The 20,983-nt window shown below is 41.4% G+C and overlaps 2 protein-coding genes across 3 annotated transcripts in view; one reads left to right on the top strand and one right to left on the bottom strand.

The window, feature by feature from the left end:
* The window catches only part of VTI1B (vesicle transport through interaction with t-SNAREs 1B), a 31,002-nt gene extending 27,501 nt beyond the window's left edge, over positions 1–3,501 (top strand). Inside the window, exons 4-6 of the mRNA XM_047861388.1 lie at positions 132–305; positions 1,852–1,913; positions 3,173–3,501. Of these exons, the coding sequence (XP_047717344.1) occupies positions 132–305; positions 1,852–1,913; positions 3,173–3,269 (333 nt within the window). The 3' untranslated portion in view covers positions 3,270–3,501. The remainder of the gene's footprint in view (positions 1–131; positions 306–1,851; positions 1,914–3,172) is intronic.
* ARG2 (arginase 2) overlaps positions 3,456–20,983 on the bottom strand; it is a 30,961-nt gene continuing 13,433 nt past the window's right edge. The window contains exons 3-8 of one of the 2 annotated variants that reach the window (XM_047861383.1): positions 11,238–11,415; positions 8,687–8,846; positions 7,459–7,553; positions 7,165–7,269; positions 6,052–6,185; positions 3,456–3,944 (exon numbers count right to left, since the gene is read on the bottom strand). In XM_047861383.1, the coding sequence (XP_047717339.1) occupies positions 3,739–3,944; positions 6,052–6,185; positions 7,165–7,269; positions 7,459–7,553; positions 8,687–8,846; positions 11,238–11,415 (878 nt within the window). In that variant the 3' untranslated portion in view covers positions 3,456–3,738. Of the gene's footprint in view, positions 3,945–6,051; positions 6,189–7,164; positions 7,270–7,458; positions 7,554–8,686; positions 8,847–11,237; positions 11,416–20,983 lie in introns of both variants that reach the window. The other variant, XM_047861382.1, reaches the window with a different exon arrangement.

Below are 20,983 nucleotides of genomic sequence, written 5' to 3'. Positions count from 1 at the left end.
CACTGTCTCTCAAAATAAGTAAACATTGCACACACTGTATCCCTTCTTACATCAGAAGGGTCATAAGGAATGTGCTGGCAATGAATTTATGATGGGAGATGTTTAATATTTCCGTTCCATTTTCTGGTCAGAATCGGCTACAGTCTCAAAGGGCATTGCTTCTGCAAGGCACTGACAGCCTAAACCGGGCCACCCAGAGTATTGAGCGTTCTCATCGGATTGCCACAGAGACTGACCAGATTGGCTCAGAAATCATAGAAGAGCTGGGTGAGCAACGTGATCAATTGGAGCGTACTAAGAATAGGGTAAGTCTGAGTGGATGGGGCAAAGTAGGTGGGCCCTTTATATCCTGATGCCTTACCACTGCCGGAAGTTACAGCAGTTCTGAATTCAGGGTCAGGACCTTTTAAGCACTTCAGCTTTTCTCAATTTTTAATTTTCTTGGTTGAGAGAGTTCTCTTGAAAGTTTTTTACCCCTCAGATGTAGAGGTCATTGGATGGGCCAGGGCGGAGACAGAAGAAACACAATTTCTGTATTTATGGAAGATTGTCAACTAAATCTAAGACTGTAGCCACTCCATCCTTTTATTAATTCCTGTATTACCAACCTGAGATTTTTCTCATACATCTAGTAGGATATTATCCCGTTCTTATGAAAGCGTCTACTTAAAAGATCCTAGGGTTTTGGGTTTTTTTTTTCTCATTTAGAGCCAAGGTTGTTTTCCACATGTCATAAAATAGTACCACTAACAATTTATAGAGGGGGTCAGTCCTAGACTATGACTCTTTCCTGTTACCCAAGGTAAGCTGGATCATTGTGGGAAGAAAACAGAAACAACTTAGGCCAAATGCCTATATCAATGGAGTCTCTATCACTCTTAAGAGGTTCTGAAAAACTCATTTCTCCCTTTCCATATACCTGCACAGAAATTTAAAAAATAGTGCAGCTTGCCAGTAGAATGTTATATCCTTAACGTTAAAAGGCACATCCAAATTGAAGAATAGATACTGTGGGCAAGGCTTGGATGGAAACTATTAGCTCAGTGTGAGGATTGGAGAGGATTTTCTCATATCCTAATAGCTGCAATTATCCCCATTTTTAAAGTAAATCAGAATAATGCCTTTCCATCCTCAGTGAAAATTCACAACTACTGATTTCAAGGTAAACTGTGGAGAAGACAACTTGCTTACATATTGTATGGTTTTTGACTTTTGAAAAAAGCAGGTGGATTGGTTGAATTTAAAAGCTGTGGAATGAGCTGAAATCAACTTACCATGGCCACTGGGGAATGGGAACAGATGGTAGGTGGCATCTGTTAAAATATCCCCCAGCTATCTTGATTATTAACAGGCAACCAAAGGGAAATGATTTTTTTAAAGGCTTTTAAAAGATTAATTCCTTTCACAATTCAGTGCATCTGTAAAAGTGGTAAAGAAAAAATGAATCAGATCCCAAAAGTGGTAATTGACCAGCCTACAAAAACAAATACTAACTCAAGAGGCCCTCCTGGAGTTTGGTTGATGAAATTCAAATCTTAAGTTGCTTCACAGTTACTGGTGAGGCACACTTGAAGCTTTTTTCTGTCTTGAGTAGCCAAGGTGAAAGATTAGCTTGGCCCCAGGAGTCCCCCACAGTAACCTTGGGACATAATTCCTAAGCCTGCTTGTTGAGTACTAAGGTATCTTATCCTTGCCAGTTTCTTCTACTTGTACTCAGAGGCCATCATTCAGATTGGTTTCATGGGGTTTTTCAGCACACACCCTTTAATGCCCACTGTCAGTTTAGGAATGTTCAGGTTCTACAGTATCTACTTTTAAAAGGGGGAAATAATTGCTATTTTCTCTTCTCAGCTGGTAAACACAAGTGAAAACTTGAGCAAAAGTCGAAAGATTCTCCGTTCAATGTCCAGAAAGTAAGTTTTAAAAAGTCACAAAATTTCTCCTACCTCTAAGACATTAAACAGTGACTTGCAAAGGTCCTGATAAAGCAGAAAGAATAAAGTATTATCTTGTATAAATATCCCAGGACAGAATTCTTTGTTAAAATTATATGCTGCTCTGACTTGGAGCAGTCAAAAATTTGTCCACTTTTAATCCCAGTTTACATTCTTCAGAGCACATGGGAGTAATAGAGCTTCATGTTCCTTGAAATATAGTTGTATGAACTTGGTGAGAAAACTTTTTACAGCTACTGCTTAGTAGTTGCTTTTGGCTCTGCTTGTCCTTCATGGAAGCAAGCCCCTTATCAGGGAGTTCTGTCCTGTTAGCAAGAAGTTGACTTTAAAAAAAAACAACCCTAGTGCACTAAACAAAACTACAACCTAGCCAGGGAACTAGTAGAGTGAGATTTTCCTAAACAGTGGTAAATGTCTTGTCAAACCAGAGGAAAGCTTCAGTTAGAGTTGCCTTGAAGAACCAGAGATTGAATTCTTTGTGTTAACAAAAGATAATATAACGGCTTCAAAAAGTTTACTGCTTTTATAAAGGTATCCTTTTGGGTTGATGGAGGAAGAGAGTAGTTAGATAGTGGTATTATATTTCTGCTACTTTGAAATATTCAACCTGATTTCAGAAATAATTTTTCAGGGTGCCTGGCTGGCTCAGTTGGTAGAGCATCTGACGCTTGATCTCAGGGTCATGAGTTCAAGCCCCATATTGGACATTGAGCCTACTCAAAAAAAAAAAAAAGACATCTTTCATATTTAATAAACACTAGCTCTCCTAGAAAAGCCTTTAAAGTTTTATTTAAGTAGTCTCTATACTCAACATGGGGCTTGAACTCAAAACCCCAAGATCAAGAGTCACGTCTTTTTCCTACTGAGCCAGCCAGATGCCTCTAGGAAAGCTATTCTTAAAGTGAGAAAGTAACTACTATTTGAAAACATTTTAGAATCAAGAAACCATTTTTATGCTTTGGTATCTGTTGTCACAATTTTCAACATTTCCGTGAGGTAGTGTTATCCCTAAATTACAGTTGAAAAAAGCTTTCAAGATGTCACTTGAAAGAACCTTATATATACACTAACTTCAGTGGCTATGTGATCAAACAAAATTTCAATCTGTCTCACAGTATCTAGCCTCAGCCTGAGGGTCAAACTCCTCGGTATTACAAATGGACAGAAATAAGGACATCCAGGCTTCTGACTGTTCCCTGCTTTGCTTCTCTTTGTAGAGTGACAACCAACAAGCTGCTACTTTCCATCGTCATCTTACTGGAGCTGGCCATCCTAGGGGGTCTGGTTTATTACAAATTCTTTCACAAGCATTGAACTTCCTAGAGGGAAGGGTTTGCGGACCAGAACTTTGACCCTGTGAATGAATGGTGTTAGGGATGGGGAATAAGCGGAGTGCTGCTGTAAGGTAATGGTTCAAGGATGCACTGTGTAGCTAGACTGGGAGAAGGGAGGGAAGACGGAAAACCACTTTACTGTGAAGGAACAGCAACAAGACCAGTATGATATACCAAGGTAATAAATGCTGTTTATGACTCCTTTAAATTTACATAGTACTCCAACATATTAATAGCCTGTGAACTGCAAAAACAAACAAAAAAAACCCCACAAATTTACAGTAGTATTGGTCACCAAAATGGAGAGGGAAAGGAAACTTTACAATTGTGAGAATGCGCAAATGTTCTCATTAAGGCAATATTGACCCAGACAACCATTTAGTATATGTGCCCTCAAATGCCTCATAATTCTGGAATGCCCATGACAAACGTGTCAGCACACAAAGTTCCTAAATTCTCACACGTTCTTCACTTTCTGATTCATCTGGTGAACTGGGAGTAGGAAGTTGGTCATAGACAATGTGCCCTCCCTCCCTTGTCTGACCAAAACTGGAAGCAATCACATCCACTGCCAGGCCTGCAGTAGCCTTGGCCTCTTCCTCTGAAGCAGCCAGCTGAGGATTGACTTCAACAAGATCCAGTGCTGACAGCAATCCTGAAAGAACAAAGCATGACAAAACCTTAGAAGATTCCCCAGCTGCTCTTTTCAGTGAGGGTCGTCCTACTAGATAGAACAGGCCAAGGTAAAAAGTAATTTTCTACTATTAAAATTACCTACAGTCAAGGAACCCCTTATACCTACCTCATCTTCTTGGGCATGAAGTTCAAACACTGTATACTAGAGTAAGATTAAAATCAATCATCCCTCTTCAACTAACAGAATAGGCATAGCTGTCAGGTTTTCTGTATGAGATGAGGAAAGAGCCTGTGGGGAGGAGGTAGGATTTTTCAGCCTACTTGTTGGGAAAATATGTGCCATGTCCAGTATTACTAGGAACCTTCCAGATGTCTGGATGTAGTTGTATGAAGAGATCTTTTGAGCTGTTCCCCACTTTTGAACTCTGATGTTTTATCTCTTAAGGCACCGCATGCCCTGAAGTATAGTTATTAGGGCAGATCTTAGTCTCACCCCTGCAGGTTAAGGGCAGGTATCATGTCTGACAAGATGTTTAGGTCTCCCATCGTACTGACCCAGTATCTTGCACTTAGTCAAGGGAAGACTTGGCCATACTTTAATCTGGACTTGTTACCGTCTGTGAGGGCTGAAGAACTTGTACTAAAGGGTTTGAGAAGGGAAGAGTAAACCCGAAGAACCTACCCAGACATGCCTTCTACTCCCCATCCCCAACACACAGGCCCCACTTCTTTGAGGTAAACTTTTTTGTTGTTATTCTGGGTGAAGTTAATCTACCTCTTCAAGTCATTTGAACAGACTAGTATTGGAGAATACAAGTATCAGTATACTTAGACCACTTAGGGTGGCCATGAAGCCTGGAAACATGGGTGTATATACCTACTGATTTATTGATACTATAGTACATGACCTGCTCAGTGCCATTACATTTGTTCAGTGTATAATCCTTTATTAGCAATGTGTAGTTCAATCCAAACTGAAATGAGCAGGCATGTTACTGCAGCATTTCCACCAGTTCCTGTGCAAGCATCTGGGTCTCTGATGATTTGTGTGTCTGATTTCCACTGACTAAACCGGAAACTTTGTAGCCCAGAAGTAATCCAGAGGGTTTGAGCGATTAGAAATAGGGGGATCTGGGTGGCTCAGTTGAGCCTCCAAGTCTTGATTTTGGCTCAGGCTGTGATCTCACACTTTGTGAGATTGAGCCCCACATCAGGTTCTGCACTGACAGTGTGGAGCCTGCTTGGTATTCTCTCTCTCCACCCCTCCCTCCCTCTCTCAAATAATTAAACTTTAAAACATAAATAGGGGCACCTGGGTGGCTTAGTAGGTTAAGCATCTGACTCTTGGTTTCTGCTCAGGTCATGAGCCCTGCGTTGGCTCTGTGCTGGCAGTGCAGAGCCTGCTTGGGATTCTCTCTCCTCTCTCTGTCCATCCCTCACTTGAGCTGTCTTGATCGATCTCAAAATAAATAAGCTTTAAAAAAAAGTTTAAAAGGGGCGCCTGGGTGGCTCAGGTCATGATCTCGCAGTCCGTGAGTTCGAGCTCCGTGTCGGGCCCTGTGCTGACAGCTCAGAGCCTGGAGCCTGTTTCAGATTCTGTGTCTCCCTCTCTCTGACCCTCCCCCGTTCATGCTCTGTCTCTCTCTGTCTCAAAAATCAATAAACGTTAAAAAGAAAAAAAAAATTTTTTTTAAAGTTTAAAAAATAAACTATCAAGCTCTAGTATAAGGCTTATCCTATATGAAAGGACCCAAGATATTGTCCATCTTTAAACTATTTTCCAGAAGGTTTAACTCCACCTTCTTAATTCCAAGTGAACTAACTTTTAATGTCAGGGTAAAAATTATAGGTACTTGGCCTTGCTTTTTAATCTTAGCCTTTAGACAATTCAGATGCAAAGGACTATATCAGTTTGTCAGGTTATTCAGTATTACCATCGCATATTTTGCTATGATCCAAGTCAAAATATGCCTATAAATGACTATCCCTTATTAGCCTGACCAAATGACTTTCAGTTATAAAAGTTTAAGAAATATCGTATCTGTAATGGCATGGAATAGAAGAAAATCTTTTGGCATGTTAGAGGTCAGCATATTTCCATAGTTAACAGGATGATCACTTCTTACCTGTATTGTGTATTTCTTCAGTAATATACATGCCTTCTCGATAGGTCAGTCCTCCTACAACAGGGGTTCCTGTGGCTGGAGCCAGTGTAGGGTCAAATGCATCAATATCAAAACTCAGATGGATTGGCCTTTGTCTTCTTGAGAGGAAGAGGATAAGAGAATAGTCATTTGGGTGTACTTGGACATTGATCCTTCCTACAGTCTTAGTTCCTTGATTTTGTTGCTGTTAGTCCTGGTACTTTGCTAATACAGCAGATTTCCAGGTTTCCTATTCTGGATGTTACTGTGTATTACCATATTAGCTTTCTACACGCCACGTCATAATTTTGCCATTTGTGTGCCTCAGATTAACTGCAGTTTATACTTATGACTTAACCTAGGCATTAGAGCCATTCACATTAACAACTGTCAATAGAGGGAATTCTTCACTTTTCCTAGATTGATCTAGGTTACAGTTGCTCAGTCTCTCCATATAATAGCAGCTGAACTTAATTGATTTGAGGTCTATAATCTTATCTCCCAATTCTAATTTCAGTTTCGCCCTGGTTTCCAAGAGCAGAAACTAGCATACAACACATATATGCTAGATAACTAAATTTCTTAACAGCTTAAGAAATGTAATTGCTACCTGGTAGTATGCCATTAATCACCTGGAAATAAAGACTCCACACTGAGCAAATGCCCTTATAATTAGCATCTATTGGCATTCATCTGCCATCTTTCTAGCTATACTGTCAAGATTTGCTCAATATAAAACTTTCAGATGAAGCAATTGTGAGCTTAGGAAAGAATGGAACAGTTGAACAAACACTTCTCATCTCAAAAGATAAGACTTAAAAATGGACTTAAAAAAAACTTCATGAGAGACAGAGGAGCTGGGCAATGACTTCAAGGAAACCCCCTCCCAATCCCAGAGGAAGAATATGACCTATGTTTCATATTCTGCCTTTCCAAATTATTTGAATTTTTTTGTATGTGTACATATTTTGCTTTTATTTTAAAAAAAGCTGCTATCCTCAAGACATGGGCTAAAGTGTGTTGTTCATTGGGAGTCTGCCCTATTCCCTTTGGGACTTTTCCCTTTGGAAGTAGACATCCACTGTAGTTACTTACTTGCCAATTAGCAGATCAAATGTCTGTTCCATAACCTTCTGGATACCAAGTCGATCTATGTCTCTCATGGAAAAATACTGGATATCATAATTCTTTAAAATAAAACTGGATGAGATACAAAGGAAGGAGTCCTTAGTTTAAAGAGCATTTTTAATCAAATCCTTGTTGGGGTGGGATTGGGGGTGAGTCTGTCTCTATAGTGACCTACAACAGGTTAAGGCAAGGAACAACCTATCAAAAGGAACATAAATATCCGAGACAGGCCCAAAGCTTAACCCCAATATATCAACTTACTGTTCAGGAGGGTCCACATCTCTCAGACCAATATACACGATACTTGGGGAAGAGATACAAGGTTTGATCCAAGAAAATCCTGGGAGTTGTGGTACCTGTCAAAAGAGGAATGGACAAGACTCATCAAGGATTCTTGGTCTGACCAAGATAATTACTGTGTGCTTCTCAATGTATGCAGGCTGCTTTCTCCTCCTACCTACAAGATATGCTTAAAGCAGCACAAGACACACATGCACTGGGAAAGAACTGATAGAAGCAGAAATGATTCAGAAGGCAGGCAGCTGAAGAACACAAATTTCCTGGAATAAAAAAAAAAAAATTCTCCTAAGGTAGCCACAGTTTCTCATTAACTTACCTAAATAACAGGAACACTGCTGATTAGCCCTTTTTCACCCCTTTGTACATTACTGAATTGTTTACAGAATGGTTCTTGAAACAAAACCCAGTTGCCATCTTATGTTGCCTTACAGCCAAAACAGGAATTCTGCCTAATGAATAACTTTTGTACTATCCTGCTTTAACTTGGTCCCTCACTGAGGGGAAGGATATACAGATTCTAGTCTATACCTAATATGGACTCCCATGGTTTTTTTTTTTTTTAATTTTTTTTTCAACGTTTATTTATTTTTGGGACAGAGAGAGACAGAGCATGAACGGGGGAGGGGCAGAGAGAGAGGGAGACACAGAATCGGAAACAGGCTCCAGGCTCTGAGCCATCAGCCCAGAGCCCAACGCGGGGCTCGAACTCACGGACCGCGAGATCGTGACCTGGCTGAAGTCGGACGCTTAACCGACTGCGCCACCCAGGCGCCCCTGGACTCCCATGTTGTCTAAACCACCTAGGAAAATATTACCTAGAGGTAATCATAATTTTACTTTCCTCTGGACCAGTGGATCTGAGAGTGAAGCAGGACTGGGGACCTCTAACCAAGAAGTCCTCATGCTATAGGTATATCATTCACTAGAGTTATGCCACTTTCCTTTCTTGCAAGATTATGACACACATACACCCTCCCTCAGAGCAGGGGCCATATCCTGGTCCTCTTTATATCCCTAGCATCTAGTAGACTGCCTAGTAATAATTTTGATGAACAAATGAAGGAATACTAAACATTTCTACCACTACCATCAGCCCATCCTTCACAGAAATCGTATTGAACTAGTTCCTCAAAGCCCCAGCATAATCCATGCAAGCAATTCAATTTTCTTTTCATTTCAGCCCACTGACCTTGTCCTGTAGTTCTCTGAGGAGAAATGAAACTGGCTGTCCATGGAGATTTCCAGATGAAGTGGTGAGGGGTGTATTGATGTCAGCATGGGCATCAACCCAGATCACACAAAGGTCTGGGCAATGTCGGGCGTGGCCACTAATGGTACCAATTGCCAGGCTACAAGAAACAAACATGATAATCGAGGCCCTCTGCTTGGCAAACATCACCAGTAACAAATATCCTCATGTCAGTGCAGTTCACACTTTGTCCTCAGGGCAAAGTCAGGGCCCCAGACTGCGGCTGGATTTGGATGACCAACAGTCCTCGGCCTGTAGTTCCCAAAGATTAACCTTGAGTGAGTTAAGGAGAAGTGGAAGGTTCCAAAGATTCAAAATTTGTTGACTGCTTATCATTCTAGTTTGACAGAGGTCATTGCTCTCCCTAAAATTTGATATTAGTCCTGGCCCAGAAAAGGACCTTACATATTTGTTCAATGAATGAAATCCAGTTAAGTGGTATGTTCTATATGTAACAACTCACAAATATTTCTTAATACTTAAGGAAGACCAGGGAGATCTAATTATTACTTTCAAAGAATCAGTTATTTAAAGAAAAAAAACAGTTCTATTAACTTTTTAAGGATAAAAATTAGCATTATAGCTTTGTAGAAAGATTATGTGCTACTTCCTCAAAGGAAAAGTCAAAATTGCTAAAGACATTAAAGTAACAGGGGAACCCAATTAAAGATCTCATTTATCAGATCACTAAATAAACATTTATTTGCATGTTATCTTCTATCTATTAGCATGACATTCAGGTATCAGTGTTTTTTGCCTTTCCTTGTCCTGGGACTCTGTGTACATGGGCTAACTGTCCTGTCTCCATTGTAGGAATACAGCTGATGAAATTGTGGTTGGAAAGCTGCCCAGCTTCCCAGTAACCAAAGAATTTGACATAGATGGGAAGTGCAGCTTATGCATTTTAGGAACTAAGTACAGCTATCCTTCTTGGTCAGTATAGCATGAGACAACATTTTAAGCTCCATGCCCCACAAAGGGACTTTTTGCAGGATAGCATGGTCTAGTGTGAAAAGTGGTGGACTTTACTGTTTGTTTGTTTGTTTTCCAGAAAGCTGTGATCTAGCACAGGTTATCTAGTTTTTCTAGACAGTTTCCTTTTCTGAAAGGGATAATAATCTTGGCTTAAGTCAGAGATAGTTTGATGTCTAAGACCATAGTTTATATCATATTGTGTAAATGGAACAGGGTGACCTAAAGGTGTGCCTCCTTCCTTTAAAATGTTCAGTAGCTGTTCAATATGTACACTCCTCCCTTCCTTTCTAGAATCTTCCAGATAGCCTTAGTTTTAGCACTGAACAGAAAAATCAGGAACAGTGAAAAGGGCTGCAATGTAGATAACCACAGAAAAAAGAAAAGCCAGACATTATGATGATCACCTTGATAAGCAGTTCCCAAATAGACAACCAAAAGAAAGTCAATATAAATGAGCTTCAAGAGATAACACTGAACTAAAAGGAAGAAGGCCCACCCTCTGGTTGATTTAACTGGATCACTGTAGAAAACCTAGCTACTGTCTTATTCTACCTGAGATTTTATTCCTAATGAGATCTACCTGCATTTCCAGTTGTAACAAAGATTCAACTTCTGTTAAGAGATTTGAAAAGCTCTGTGTGCACCTCAGGGGAAGTTGCTAGATTGACTCTCAAAAGAAAAGCTAATTGCCTTCAGAATTTGCCCTCTGAATTTGAATCTCACCTCTGCTACTTCCTGGCTCTAGAAGTTGGATAAATTATCTGACCTCTGTCCCTCAGTGTTCCTAACAGATTAAGTAAAACTGTATCTGCTTCATGGCGTTATCATGAAGATTAATCTTGAGATCTATATGAAGTGCTCAGTACTCATAGTACTTTAATGCCTTTTTTCTTTCTGCCAAAAACCTTTATTACTTAGCTCAAATAGGACTGCTCTGGCCCAGAAGGATCTCTTCTTTCTCTCAAATTCTGTATAATTCAGTATTTTTTTAATCCCATGTTTATTTCATCTAGTCTTAATAAATCACAATTCCCACAGTCCCTAGCACTACTTGAGAAGACATCAAGCAGTGCTCAATAAAGTACATGCTGATTCACTAAGAGAAGGATCCTAGAGTCCATACTGTGAAGGTAGAGAACATATTCACATGGCAAGTGGAGAACCTGAACATATTTGCAAAACCGCTTAAAACAATTGAGCCTACTAATGTATCCTTCCAATTCTCTCGAATAGCCAAATGAAAGTCATAAGACAGTTCAAGAAAGAAGCATGTTTCTAAAAACTTTGATTGTCTATCTCTGAACTTGTCCTCATACTACACAATGTGTCCTACAATGAAAGCCATAGGTGCCTCCAGCAACTCAGGATCGTAGATCTTAAGATGCTATTATGCACGTCATACCTTCAAAATTCTGAAGGGTATTTTACTTTTAAGTGAGGAAGTAGACAAGTTAACTCATTAGACCACAAACACCATACTATCCAGCTCCTCCACCACCCCTGGATCCCAGCTTACCTGTGGTCTCCTCCCACTGTAACACAGCTGTAGCCACCTGACACAGCTCTACTAACCACCTCAGCCAATTCCTGGTTGGCAAGGCCCACTGAGCGAGGATTCACAATCAGGTTGTTGTAGAGATCATCTTTAGGGACTGGAGTAAAACTCAAATCTCCAAAATCTTTCAGGCGGCAGCCTGGGAACAAATTGGGGATGACAAGATTAATTGTATACGTTATTCCAACTTTTACTGGCCTGGGCCACAAATAAGAACTTGTGACAAAGTGCACACATCACACTCATTTTGCCACAGAACTCAAAATGTCACATGACTGTGACAGGACTGTCACATGATTATCTCAGTCCTCCCAGCAATCCTGTGGGGTAGATCCTATTAGGAACACCATTTTGCAGACAAAAAAAAGCTGGGTTATGGAAAATGAAGCCCAGAAATGTTCACTGACTTAACCTAACAATCACAAAATTAGTAGCAATTAAACCTCATATCCCAGAGTTATAAAGTGAAAGTAAAATACCAATATGAACCAATAGAATTTAAAGAAAATTAAGTACTATTAATTTAGAGCAAAAATACATATAGTAATTTTCATATTATAAACTTTTTTTTTTTTTTTTAATAAAAGGCCAATCTGAGGACCTAAAGCATCCTAAAAGAGAAAGGTCTTTGTTACCAAGATCCTAGGCAACGTTTTAATTGCTTGACAAAAATTCTTAAACTCACAACTATCCTATTAGACCACTAAAATCATGCTGTTCTATAGATGAAAAAATGGAAGGTCCCAAAATCACAGAGCTGCTAAGTGGCAGAAGCAGGACCCAAATTCAGGCCACCTACCCCTAAAACATATATTCTTGACTACACGGTTTCCCAAAGAATCCCTTTTGATCCCTTCTCTTTAAAAACTGAGCACCTGGGTGGCTCAATCGGTTGAGTGTCTGACTTTGACTCTGGTCATGATCTCACAGTTCATGAGTTCAAGCCCCACATCGAGCTCGCTGCTGTCAGCCTGTCAGTGGGGGCCCTGCTTCAGATCCTCTGCTCGCCTCTCTCTGTCCCTCCCCTGCTTGCACACTCTCAAAAAACAAATGTTAAAAACACTAGTGAGACCTTTTGTAAAAAACACAGGTTGGTGGAAATGGAGGAGCAGCAAACCTCTCACAGGTTCACCTACTACAGCATACACCTAGACCAGCTGCTGGACACATCCTCCGAGCAGCTGACTCAGTGACAGCAGTGGAAGCAGCATTTGCTCCCAGTGTGCCTGCAGAGACAACCAGGAGGCACCGCCCACAGACAAGCCAGAGATGGTGAATACACACACCTGCTGGATAGCAACGTCCCACACAAGATGGCGGGCATCTACAACAGCAAGGCCTTCCCCCAGGTGGATATCAAGCTCAAGACGGTCAGCCACCACCTGTGGGAGTTCTCCCCTACCTACAAGCCCATGAACGTGGGGCCCCAGCATCGGGGCCACCCACTCCTCCGGCTTAATCCCCCTCAAGTAGCCTCTTTGACCAATAAAAGCACAGACTTATCTTAAAAATATTTTGGGGGGAGAGCACCTGGCTGGCTCAGTCAGAGGGGCATGCCAGTCTTGATCTCGGAGTTGTGGGTTTGAGCCCCACGTTGGGTGCAGAGATTAAAAATAAAATCCTTAAAAAAATTTTTTTTTCATTTTGAAATAGTGATATATTCTGACAATATACTATAATATTTTTGCTCTTAGATTCCACATTTTCCAAAGAATTATGACACCAGTCATTATATGTTAATTTTTACCTTATGGTAAGTACCAGTCTTGCCATGTAACCACTTAATAAACTGGTTGGATGCCATAAAGGCTTAGGACTAAGTAATCCAACTCTATCATGAACAGATCTGAACTATCAGAGAACATAATGTTACCATAGATTGTATTCTTAAGGCCCTGCTTCTCAAACTGGAGACTAGGTAAGGGCGGTGAAGGGGAAATGGTCACAGGATAGTAATTCTGGAAGAGATTTGTGTTAAAGATTTGGATTACACCAGCGCGGACCCATCTTGAATTTAAACTGTACAGTTTTGAGCTTTACTTTTTGAGCCCATTCTCTATTCAAAGCAAACAACTGATAAAATGTAACAATTTGAGAACCAACAGCCTGTAACATAAGGCCAACCAGAGGATCACTACTAAAAGGGATATTGGAAGCAAAATAGAAAACTTTATCCTATTTCCAAAATTATGATACACCTACAGCTGCAGAATTCTGTATGTATCTTTTGTTCATTGCTCTTTAATCCTATAAAAACACCCAGAGAAGATCTGGAAAACTTAAAGAGAAAATACTAAAGGCAGAAGAATATGCTAAGCCAAAGCCATTGGGATACAAGATAAAAAATATGACCATATAAAACATCTATAAAAATCTTTTAAAAAGAAAAAGCCGTAAGGGATAAGCACTTTATAAGATCTCAGTATAGGAGCACAGTTTAGATTTAATAGAAGCTTTGACTAACTTTTAAGTCAGTATCAAGTCTTGCTATTGGCAAGTCTTGGGCTGGACAGATTTTGAATGTCCGTGCCTATACTTGCTATATCCGTGTTTATATCTGCACCCCCTCTGCCACTTCTAGGATTTAAGTTCTTAATAGGTATAAGACATCAGGGCATGTCTGGTGTTTTATAATATTAGGTATACAATTAGAAAAGGTTTACTATCTAATTAAATAATATTAATATTAACCAACTTTTGAAGACTACTTTAACTCACTATTCACAGGACAAATAAATACATAGGAATCAACCCAGTGGATAAGTGACAACTTGGGGAACATACAAGTCCAGTCATGGAACTTGTAGACTCATAAGTATGACAATACAGAACTCAGCTCATTGTTACTGACTTAGCAGAAAAAAGCTGCAGAAAGCCTATAGAGGAAACTTAAGAGAATTTGGCAGTCTTAAAGAATACTCTCCAAGGAAGACAGACTCAATTTCATAAAAGAATCTTGCTTACTAAGTATGCAACTCCATGATGCGGATCACCAGATTAATTCACAGCCCAGAGAGTGGGTTCTTCTAAGATTATCCAACTCCCATTTGCTCTCCTTCCTTACTCACCAAACAGCCTGCTCTGGTTATTCACTTAGTCTCCCTGTTGCCCTCATACCAGCAAGAGGGCCTCCTAACAGTGGATATTGGAGGGACTGTTGCTCATCATCATTTTGATTGGGCATTTTGGTTTATACATCATGGTTAACAGGAGTCTCTGGGTTGGAAAGCCTGATAAACTCCACACATATCTAGATTTCTGTTCCTAACCAATTTGAAAAGATACATGCACTCCTATGTTCACCACAGCATTTTTACAATAGCCAAGACAACCTAAGTGTCCATTCACAGATGAATGGGTAAAGATGAGGTGCATATATATACACATACAATGACATGCTAGCCATAAAAAATGAAACCTTGCCCTTTGCAACAACATGGACAGACTTAATGAGCATTATGCTAAATGAAATGTCAGAAAGATCATACCATATGACTTCACTTGTATATGGAATCTAAAACACAGAAGCAGACTCAAATAGAGAACAAACTGATAGTTGCCAGAGGGAGGGGGTGGAGGGATGAACAAAGTAGGTGAAGGGAAATAAGGGGTACAAACTTCGTTATAAAATAAGCCATAGAGATTAAAAGTGCAGCATAGGGAAAACAGTCAATAATACAATAATGTTTGCTGCCCAGTGGGAACTATGCTTATCACAGATGTACAATGGATGTACAGAATTGTCAAATCACTATGTTGTGTACCTGAAATTAATATTGTGTGTCACTATACTTCAATAATAAAATTTAAGCAAAACGAACTCTCCTATTCCTGGGTCCACAAAGCTGAGGACGAGACCCCCTGAAGGGATTAATATCCTGAAAGGCCCTGCCTGAGTTGCCTACCCTATAGTACTCCCATTTCTGCTCTTTATGTTCCAAAAGTGCCAGGCAAGGACTAAGGACAAGGACTGTTAAGGGAATGAAAGGAAATTCAGCAGGGACGGGGGGGGGGGGGGGGGGGGGGGGGGGCGGACAGGGGTCAAGGAACTATTCCCACATCAAGTAAAATTTGTACCAGCACTGTGTTGCTGTTTTCATTGTTTTCTTTCCTTACTGGTAATAGAAAATTTCCAATGGTGGAAGTCCCCACCCCACTTCCCAGGCTTGACTACTCCATCTTTGCTTGACCTTTGTGCATAAACATAATTCATACTTTTTGTTTTTAAGTAGGCTTCTGTCCAGTGTGGAGCCCAATGTGGGGCTTGAACTCACGACCCTGAGATCAAGACCTGAGCTGAGACGGAGTCAGACGCTCAACTAAGCCACCAATGCACCCCCATACTATTCTTTTAAATAAGGTTGTTGGAGTAGGCTTAACTGCTGTAACTAACCTTCCCCCAAACAATGGCTCGAACACAGTAAATTGGTTTCTTGTTCCTTTAACATCCAGGGTGGATATTGTAGGTCAGCAGGAGGCTTTCCTTCATGCAACGATTCAGAGACCAAGCTCCTGGCTTGTGGTTCTGCCATAATTAGGGCTTTGCCATTTGTGTGGCTGAGGTTGGGTCTCCCCAGGATCAAGGCAGCAAGAGAGGAAGAAAGCCCTGAGAAGGCAAATGTCTACTTTTAAAGGCCTTGGCCCACAAGTGGTACATCATACCTGCTCACATGGTACTGGTCAGCAAATCAGATCTAACTTCTGTCCAGAAGAGGAGAAAGGATTTTGGTGGACAGCTAGCAATCTCTGCTACAAGTAGTACCTTTAAATTCTGCTGCCATAACTTTTAAGTGATTAAGAATTCAAGATTCTTGGGGAGCCTCGGTGGCTCAGTCGGTTGAGCATCCAACTTTGGCTCAGGTCAGGATCTCACAGTTTGTGAGTTCAAGCCCCACATCAGGCTCTATGCTGACTGTGTGGAGCTGGGAGCCTGCTTCGGATTCTGTGTCTCCCTCTCACTCTGCCCCTTCCTGGCTCGTGCTCTTGCTCTCTCAAAAATAAATAAACTTAAAAAAAAAAAAAAAGAACTCAAAATGCTAAAGCTTATGTGATCCTTACAATTGGCAATCCTAGCTATCCTATTTCATTATAGAGCCGAATCAGCAAATGTACTATGCCATCCTGATATAGTCTCTTGGGGCCTTTCTCCTCTAATGCCTGCTATACTGATAGCATTGGAGCAAAGGACTAGTGGAGAAGAGTCCAGGATTGGTTTCTAAACAGTGAACAAGATTCCGAAAGAAGAAATGCACAAGCCAGGTTTGAAAACAGTAGAGCAATTTAACAGAAATGAGAAGTTCGCATATTGGAGCAGTAATGCAAAGGAGGCTGAAGAGAACGTGAATTGTAACCCAAGGGCCAGCATTTTTGAGGAGTGGGGAGGCTGAAGGGAGGTTAATTTTTTTATAAGAACAGGATGAACAGATGAAGCTATTACTTTATCTGAATGCTATGGCAAATTCTTCCTGTTCAAAAGGCACAAAAGAGTGGTCTCACTAAATTTTAGAGAACTTTAGAGTCCTAGTGAAGAGCAAATAGAATATGGAAAGAGCATCTGCCTGTCATGCTTGAGGCAGCTGTCCCTTTGTCGGACTGTTTGTGCTTCAGGTCAACTCATCTGCAAGTCTTCATCAGATGAGACATCAGGTGTCATTGCTACACTTCCTTCTAAGAAGGCATTGTAGGACAGAATAAACCTAAGACTTCAAAAAAGCTCTCGTGATAAACAGATTTAGAACCAACTTGAAAGGGCTCTCATTTTTCACTTGCAGTGGGGAAGCAAACCTCTGTAGATACTGGCACAGGCTCACTGCTTCTCCAGTGCTGATAATAAAAATACACCGAATACTACTCTGATCTTTTAAGCCCAAATGTTACCTTTGGCCTTGATAAACCTCTCTAGGCTCCATCAGAGTGGAACGAGAACACAAGTGCATCAACAGAATGATGTAACCAACTGGTGGGGAAGAAATCAAAACAGCCCTTAGCAGTATCTGTGGACAGCACTTCTGTCTCAGAGCCCTGATCACTAAGGAATCCCTGAAGGAAGCCAGTGACAGGAAAGGAGGAAAGGAACAAAATTGTCTCTATACACCACACCGTGCTAGATGCACTACAGATAGCTGCTAATCCTCACGTCCTCCTGTTGCTGTCATCCACACACTTCAGAGGAAGAAATCCAGCAAAATTAATAGTTCCGTGTAGGACAAGCCTGAATTACCCTTTGCTCAGAGGTTCACAGAAGACATTAGCACGAAGGTAACATTTCAACAGCGTGAAGGTTCCCCATTCTGCCACTGCTGACTTTTTTCTTTTTTTTAATGTTTGTTTATTTTTGAGAGAGACAGAGACGGAATGTGAGTGGGTTGGGGCAGAGGGAGAGAGAGAGAGACACAGAATCCGAAGCAGGCTCCAGGCTCTGAGCTGTCAGCACAAAGCCCGACGTAGGGCTTGAACTCACGAGCTGCGAGATCATGACCTGAGCTGGAGTCGGATGCTCAACTGACCGAGCCACCCAGGCGCCCCCTGCCACTGCTGACTTTTACTCACAAGGAGCTCTGACCTTCCAAGCTCCCAGCAAGTCAAGAGAAATGGGTTCAAAAGGGGGCTAACACCGGGGAGAGTCTACTGCACCACAGGTAGCCCACTGGCAGAACAACAGAGTTTGAGAAAAGCTAAGGACCTATTACTGTGCCATTTTTCAAACTGTCCCTGAATAGGATGGCATGTTTATTATGACTTGTCAGGAATAACAAGTGAAATGTGGAGAAATACAAAGACTCAGAGATCTCATTTAATGCTGGGAGGATACCAATACTGGTGGCTTTAAAGCTATAGACTCAAATATCATACGTGACAGATTTAGCCCCACACAAAGGGAAGTCCTGGCATTATAAAGGGATGTAACTGCTGATCCTTAGAACCTTAAAAGGGTACTAGAGAACCAGCTTATTGAAAACAGTTGCAGTGTTGCCTGAAGTCTACATTAGGAAAAGAAGGCCAGTTACTTCAGGCTGCTTGACGTAAGAATTTCTGTTACCTCTAAAATGTGATTTGGGTAATAACCTTCGAAGAGACTTATTTAAGGTAAGCTCATTTTTTATTTAGTGCCATTTAACTGCCAGAGGTTATACAACCTCCAGAATCATGTGTCCTGGAGGCCTGTAAATATCTGCTCTTCTTAGACTCAATATCAAGTTGAGTGCATTAGGGCAAGAAATCCTACCACGCAGAGAACACGTATTTGTTGTAGTTCACATCTTCTGAGTCTGAGAAGACTGCTTCAATCAGGGCTCCCAACACCTCCTTCCTCCCCACCCAGTTCTCTGAGGCAGTGAGAAGCACAGCTGACCAAGACCAGGGCAGGGAAAGTGGCATTGGCTTGAGGACAGAAGGTGAGCCAGCCAGGCCAGTCATTTCAGACATGTCCATCTGACATGTACCAGAGTTAACCTCAAGATCAAAAGATACAAACATGGTGTCAATAGATGCCTTTGCATGAATGTGATTCTTGAGTAAAAAAATCTAAATATAGAACTCGAAACTTTAGGGGCACCTGGGTGGCTCAGTCGGTTAAGGGTCCGACTTCAGCTCAGGTCATGATCTCATCATTCATGAGGGCGAGCCCCACGTTGTGCTCTGTGTTGACAGCTCAGAGGCTGGAGCCTGCTTCGGTCTGCTGTGTCTCCCTCTCTTTCTGCCCCTCCCCTGCTCATGCTCGCTCTCTCTCTCTCTCAAAAATAAACATTAAAAAAAAAATTTGAGAGGGGAAGGGAGGGGAAAAAATGTTAAAATTTAGTTCGAGACATGTAACCAAGATGACTTGCAGCACCAGTGTAACTTCCTTGCTAGTTGGTGGTCTAGCTATGTCCGTCCTCTCCTAAGGAAAACAGAGTATCACTGTCTGAAAATAAGCTTAGTAATGCATGCCCTCTGAACCAAGCTCACATCAGCCCTCTACATGCCTCTAGATCACGGTGAACCGGCTCAGGCCTTCTCAGATGGACTGCTGGCTGACGGCACCCTAACAGCCTAGTTCCAGCACAGGCAGGATCGAGGGAAGCGGAGGGTTCCTCCGGCTTCACAAGACACAGCAGTATAACCATTTTCCCTCATTCAGAACAAGACTGTTGACCTTATCTGGAAAAGAGATCTGCCATTGTCAACATGCTAACAAAACTTCAGCCTGCTCCAGTGTATAACCTCAGGAAGAGACAGTGACAATCCCTGGGGATAAAATACTGCTCTTCAGAATATGTGATCTTTTTTAGGTTCTTGATATTCTACCTTGTTCCAGAAAGGATTTAAAGGGCAACACATCAGGCTAATGACTACAGCATTGCCAGTTAACAACGGTTCTGATGTCCAGCTCCCTGCCCCAGACCCTGGGCTGACTTCCTGGTGAGTGTTCCCAGGGAACCTCAAACCAGACAGACTGCATTCCACACCACTCTGGGCTGAAAGCAGAGTGCACACAAGATGCCCACAGGAAGTCAAGTGCCACAGTAGATGCAAAAGGAAGAATCCTTGCCCTCCAGCCCCTAACTTCCTAAGAGTCAAGATCTGCAACCAAGTTCATTTCCTGAGCTTGTCCTATCTCACGTGCTTTCCAGGAGTATTAAATGAGATAACAAGGAAAAGTCTACACATGCTAAGGATTACATATTAGTTCAATTGGGTGAAGCACCTCTGTGGTTTGTCTCCCCACCCTACCCTTTTCCTTGAAACTGGTGGTGTAACCTAAGACTTCCCAAAACCTGTTTGTAATAGGACTATGTCATTTTGATAAAATCAGTTTCTGGTGAGAAGTAGCAAACACACATAGGTCCACTGAATTCTCATTGAAATGGCTCCTATAGAGTCCAGTTCTCACTCACAGCTTGAATTGTCCACATCTCCTATAAAAGAATATAAAGGCAAAGCCAATTAATCTTGGAACACCAATTCTCTGAAGCCCTAACCACAATGCCACACGCCCTGCTGTGACTCAATTCTTGGGTCACACAGGAAGTAGTTTTCTACTTCTTTTTCTATTCAGTAATTCTGGTCTCTTGGCAGGGGGTAGGGAGCCAGGAAGATTTGGTCTGTCTTCTCCCAATCTCAGCATTACTCACATCTATTATATTAATACACCCTCACTACCAAGAGAGTCTGGTCATTAAGAGAGAGAGAGGGGTGCACCTGGGTGTCTCAGTCAGTTGAGCATCTGACTTTGGCTCAGGTCAGTATCTAGTGGTTCGTGGGCTCAAATACCATGTCAGGCTCTGTGCTAACAGCTTGGAGCCTGCTTTGGATTCTGTGTTTCCCCTCTCTCTGCCCCTCCCCCACTCATGCTTGAGCACACTCTCACTCTCAAAAATAATCATTAAAAAAATTTTTTTTAACAAAAAGGAAGAAAAAAATTAATTCAAAGACTAAATTATTTAAACCAACCACAGTAATCCCTTAGGTTCCAGGACTCTGAACTGTGCTATGTTGGATGTTGAAATAAATAATGCAACAGCTCTCTAAAGTAACTAGAGGCCAGCCTGACTTGAAGAAGCAGTCACCATCAGCGACTCAGGTCCTGATGAAGAAACATAGGTTTCGAAGAGGGGACAACAACGGCTGTTATCACCTACTTTTACATTTAGCTTAAATAAGTTCATCAACTAGTAGCCTAATACCTTGTAAGAATTAAACAATTTGACATATGCCAGTTACTCTGA

This window comes from Prionailurus viverrinus, chromosome B3, assembly GCF_022837055.1.
Source record: "Prionailurus viverrinus isolate Anna chromosome B3, UM_Priviv_1.0, whole genome shotgun sequence".
Lineage (NCBI taxonomy): Eukaryota > Metazoa > Chordata > Mammalia > Carnivora > Felidae > Prionailurus > Prionailurus viverrinus.
The sequence above is the reverse complement of the archived record's forward strand: the minus strand, read 5'-3'. Positions and strand labels throughout refer to the sequence as shown.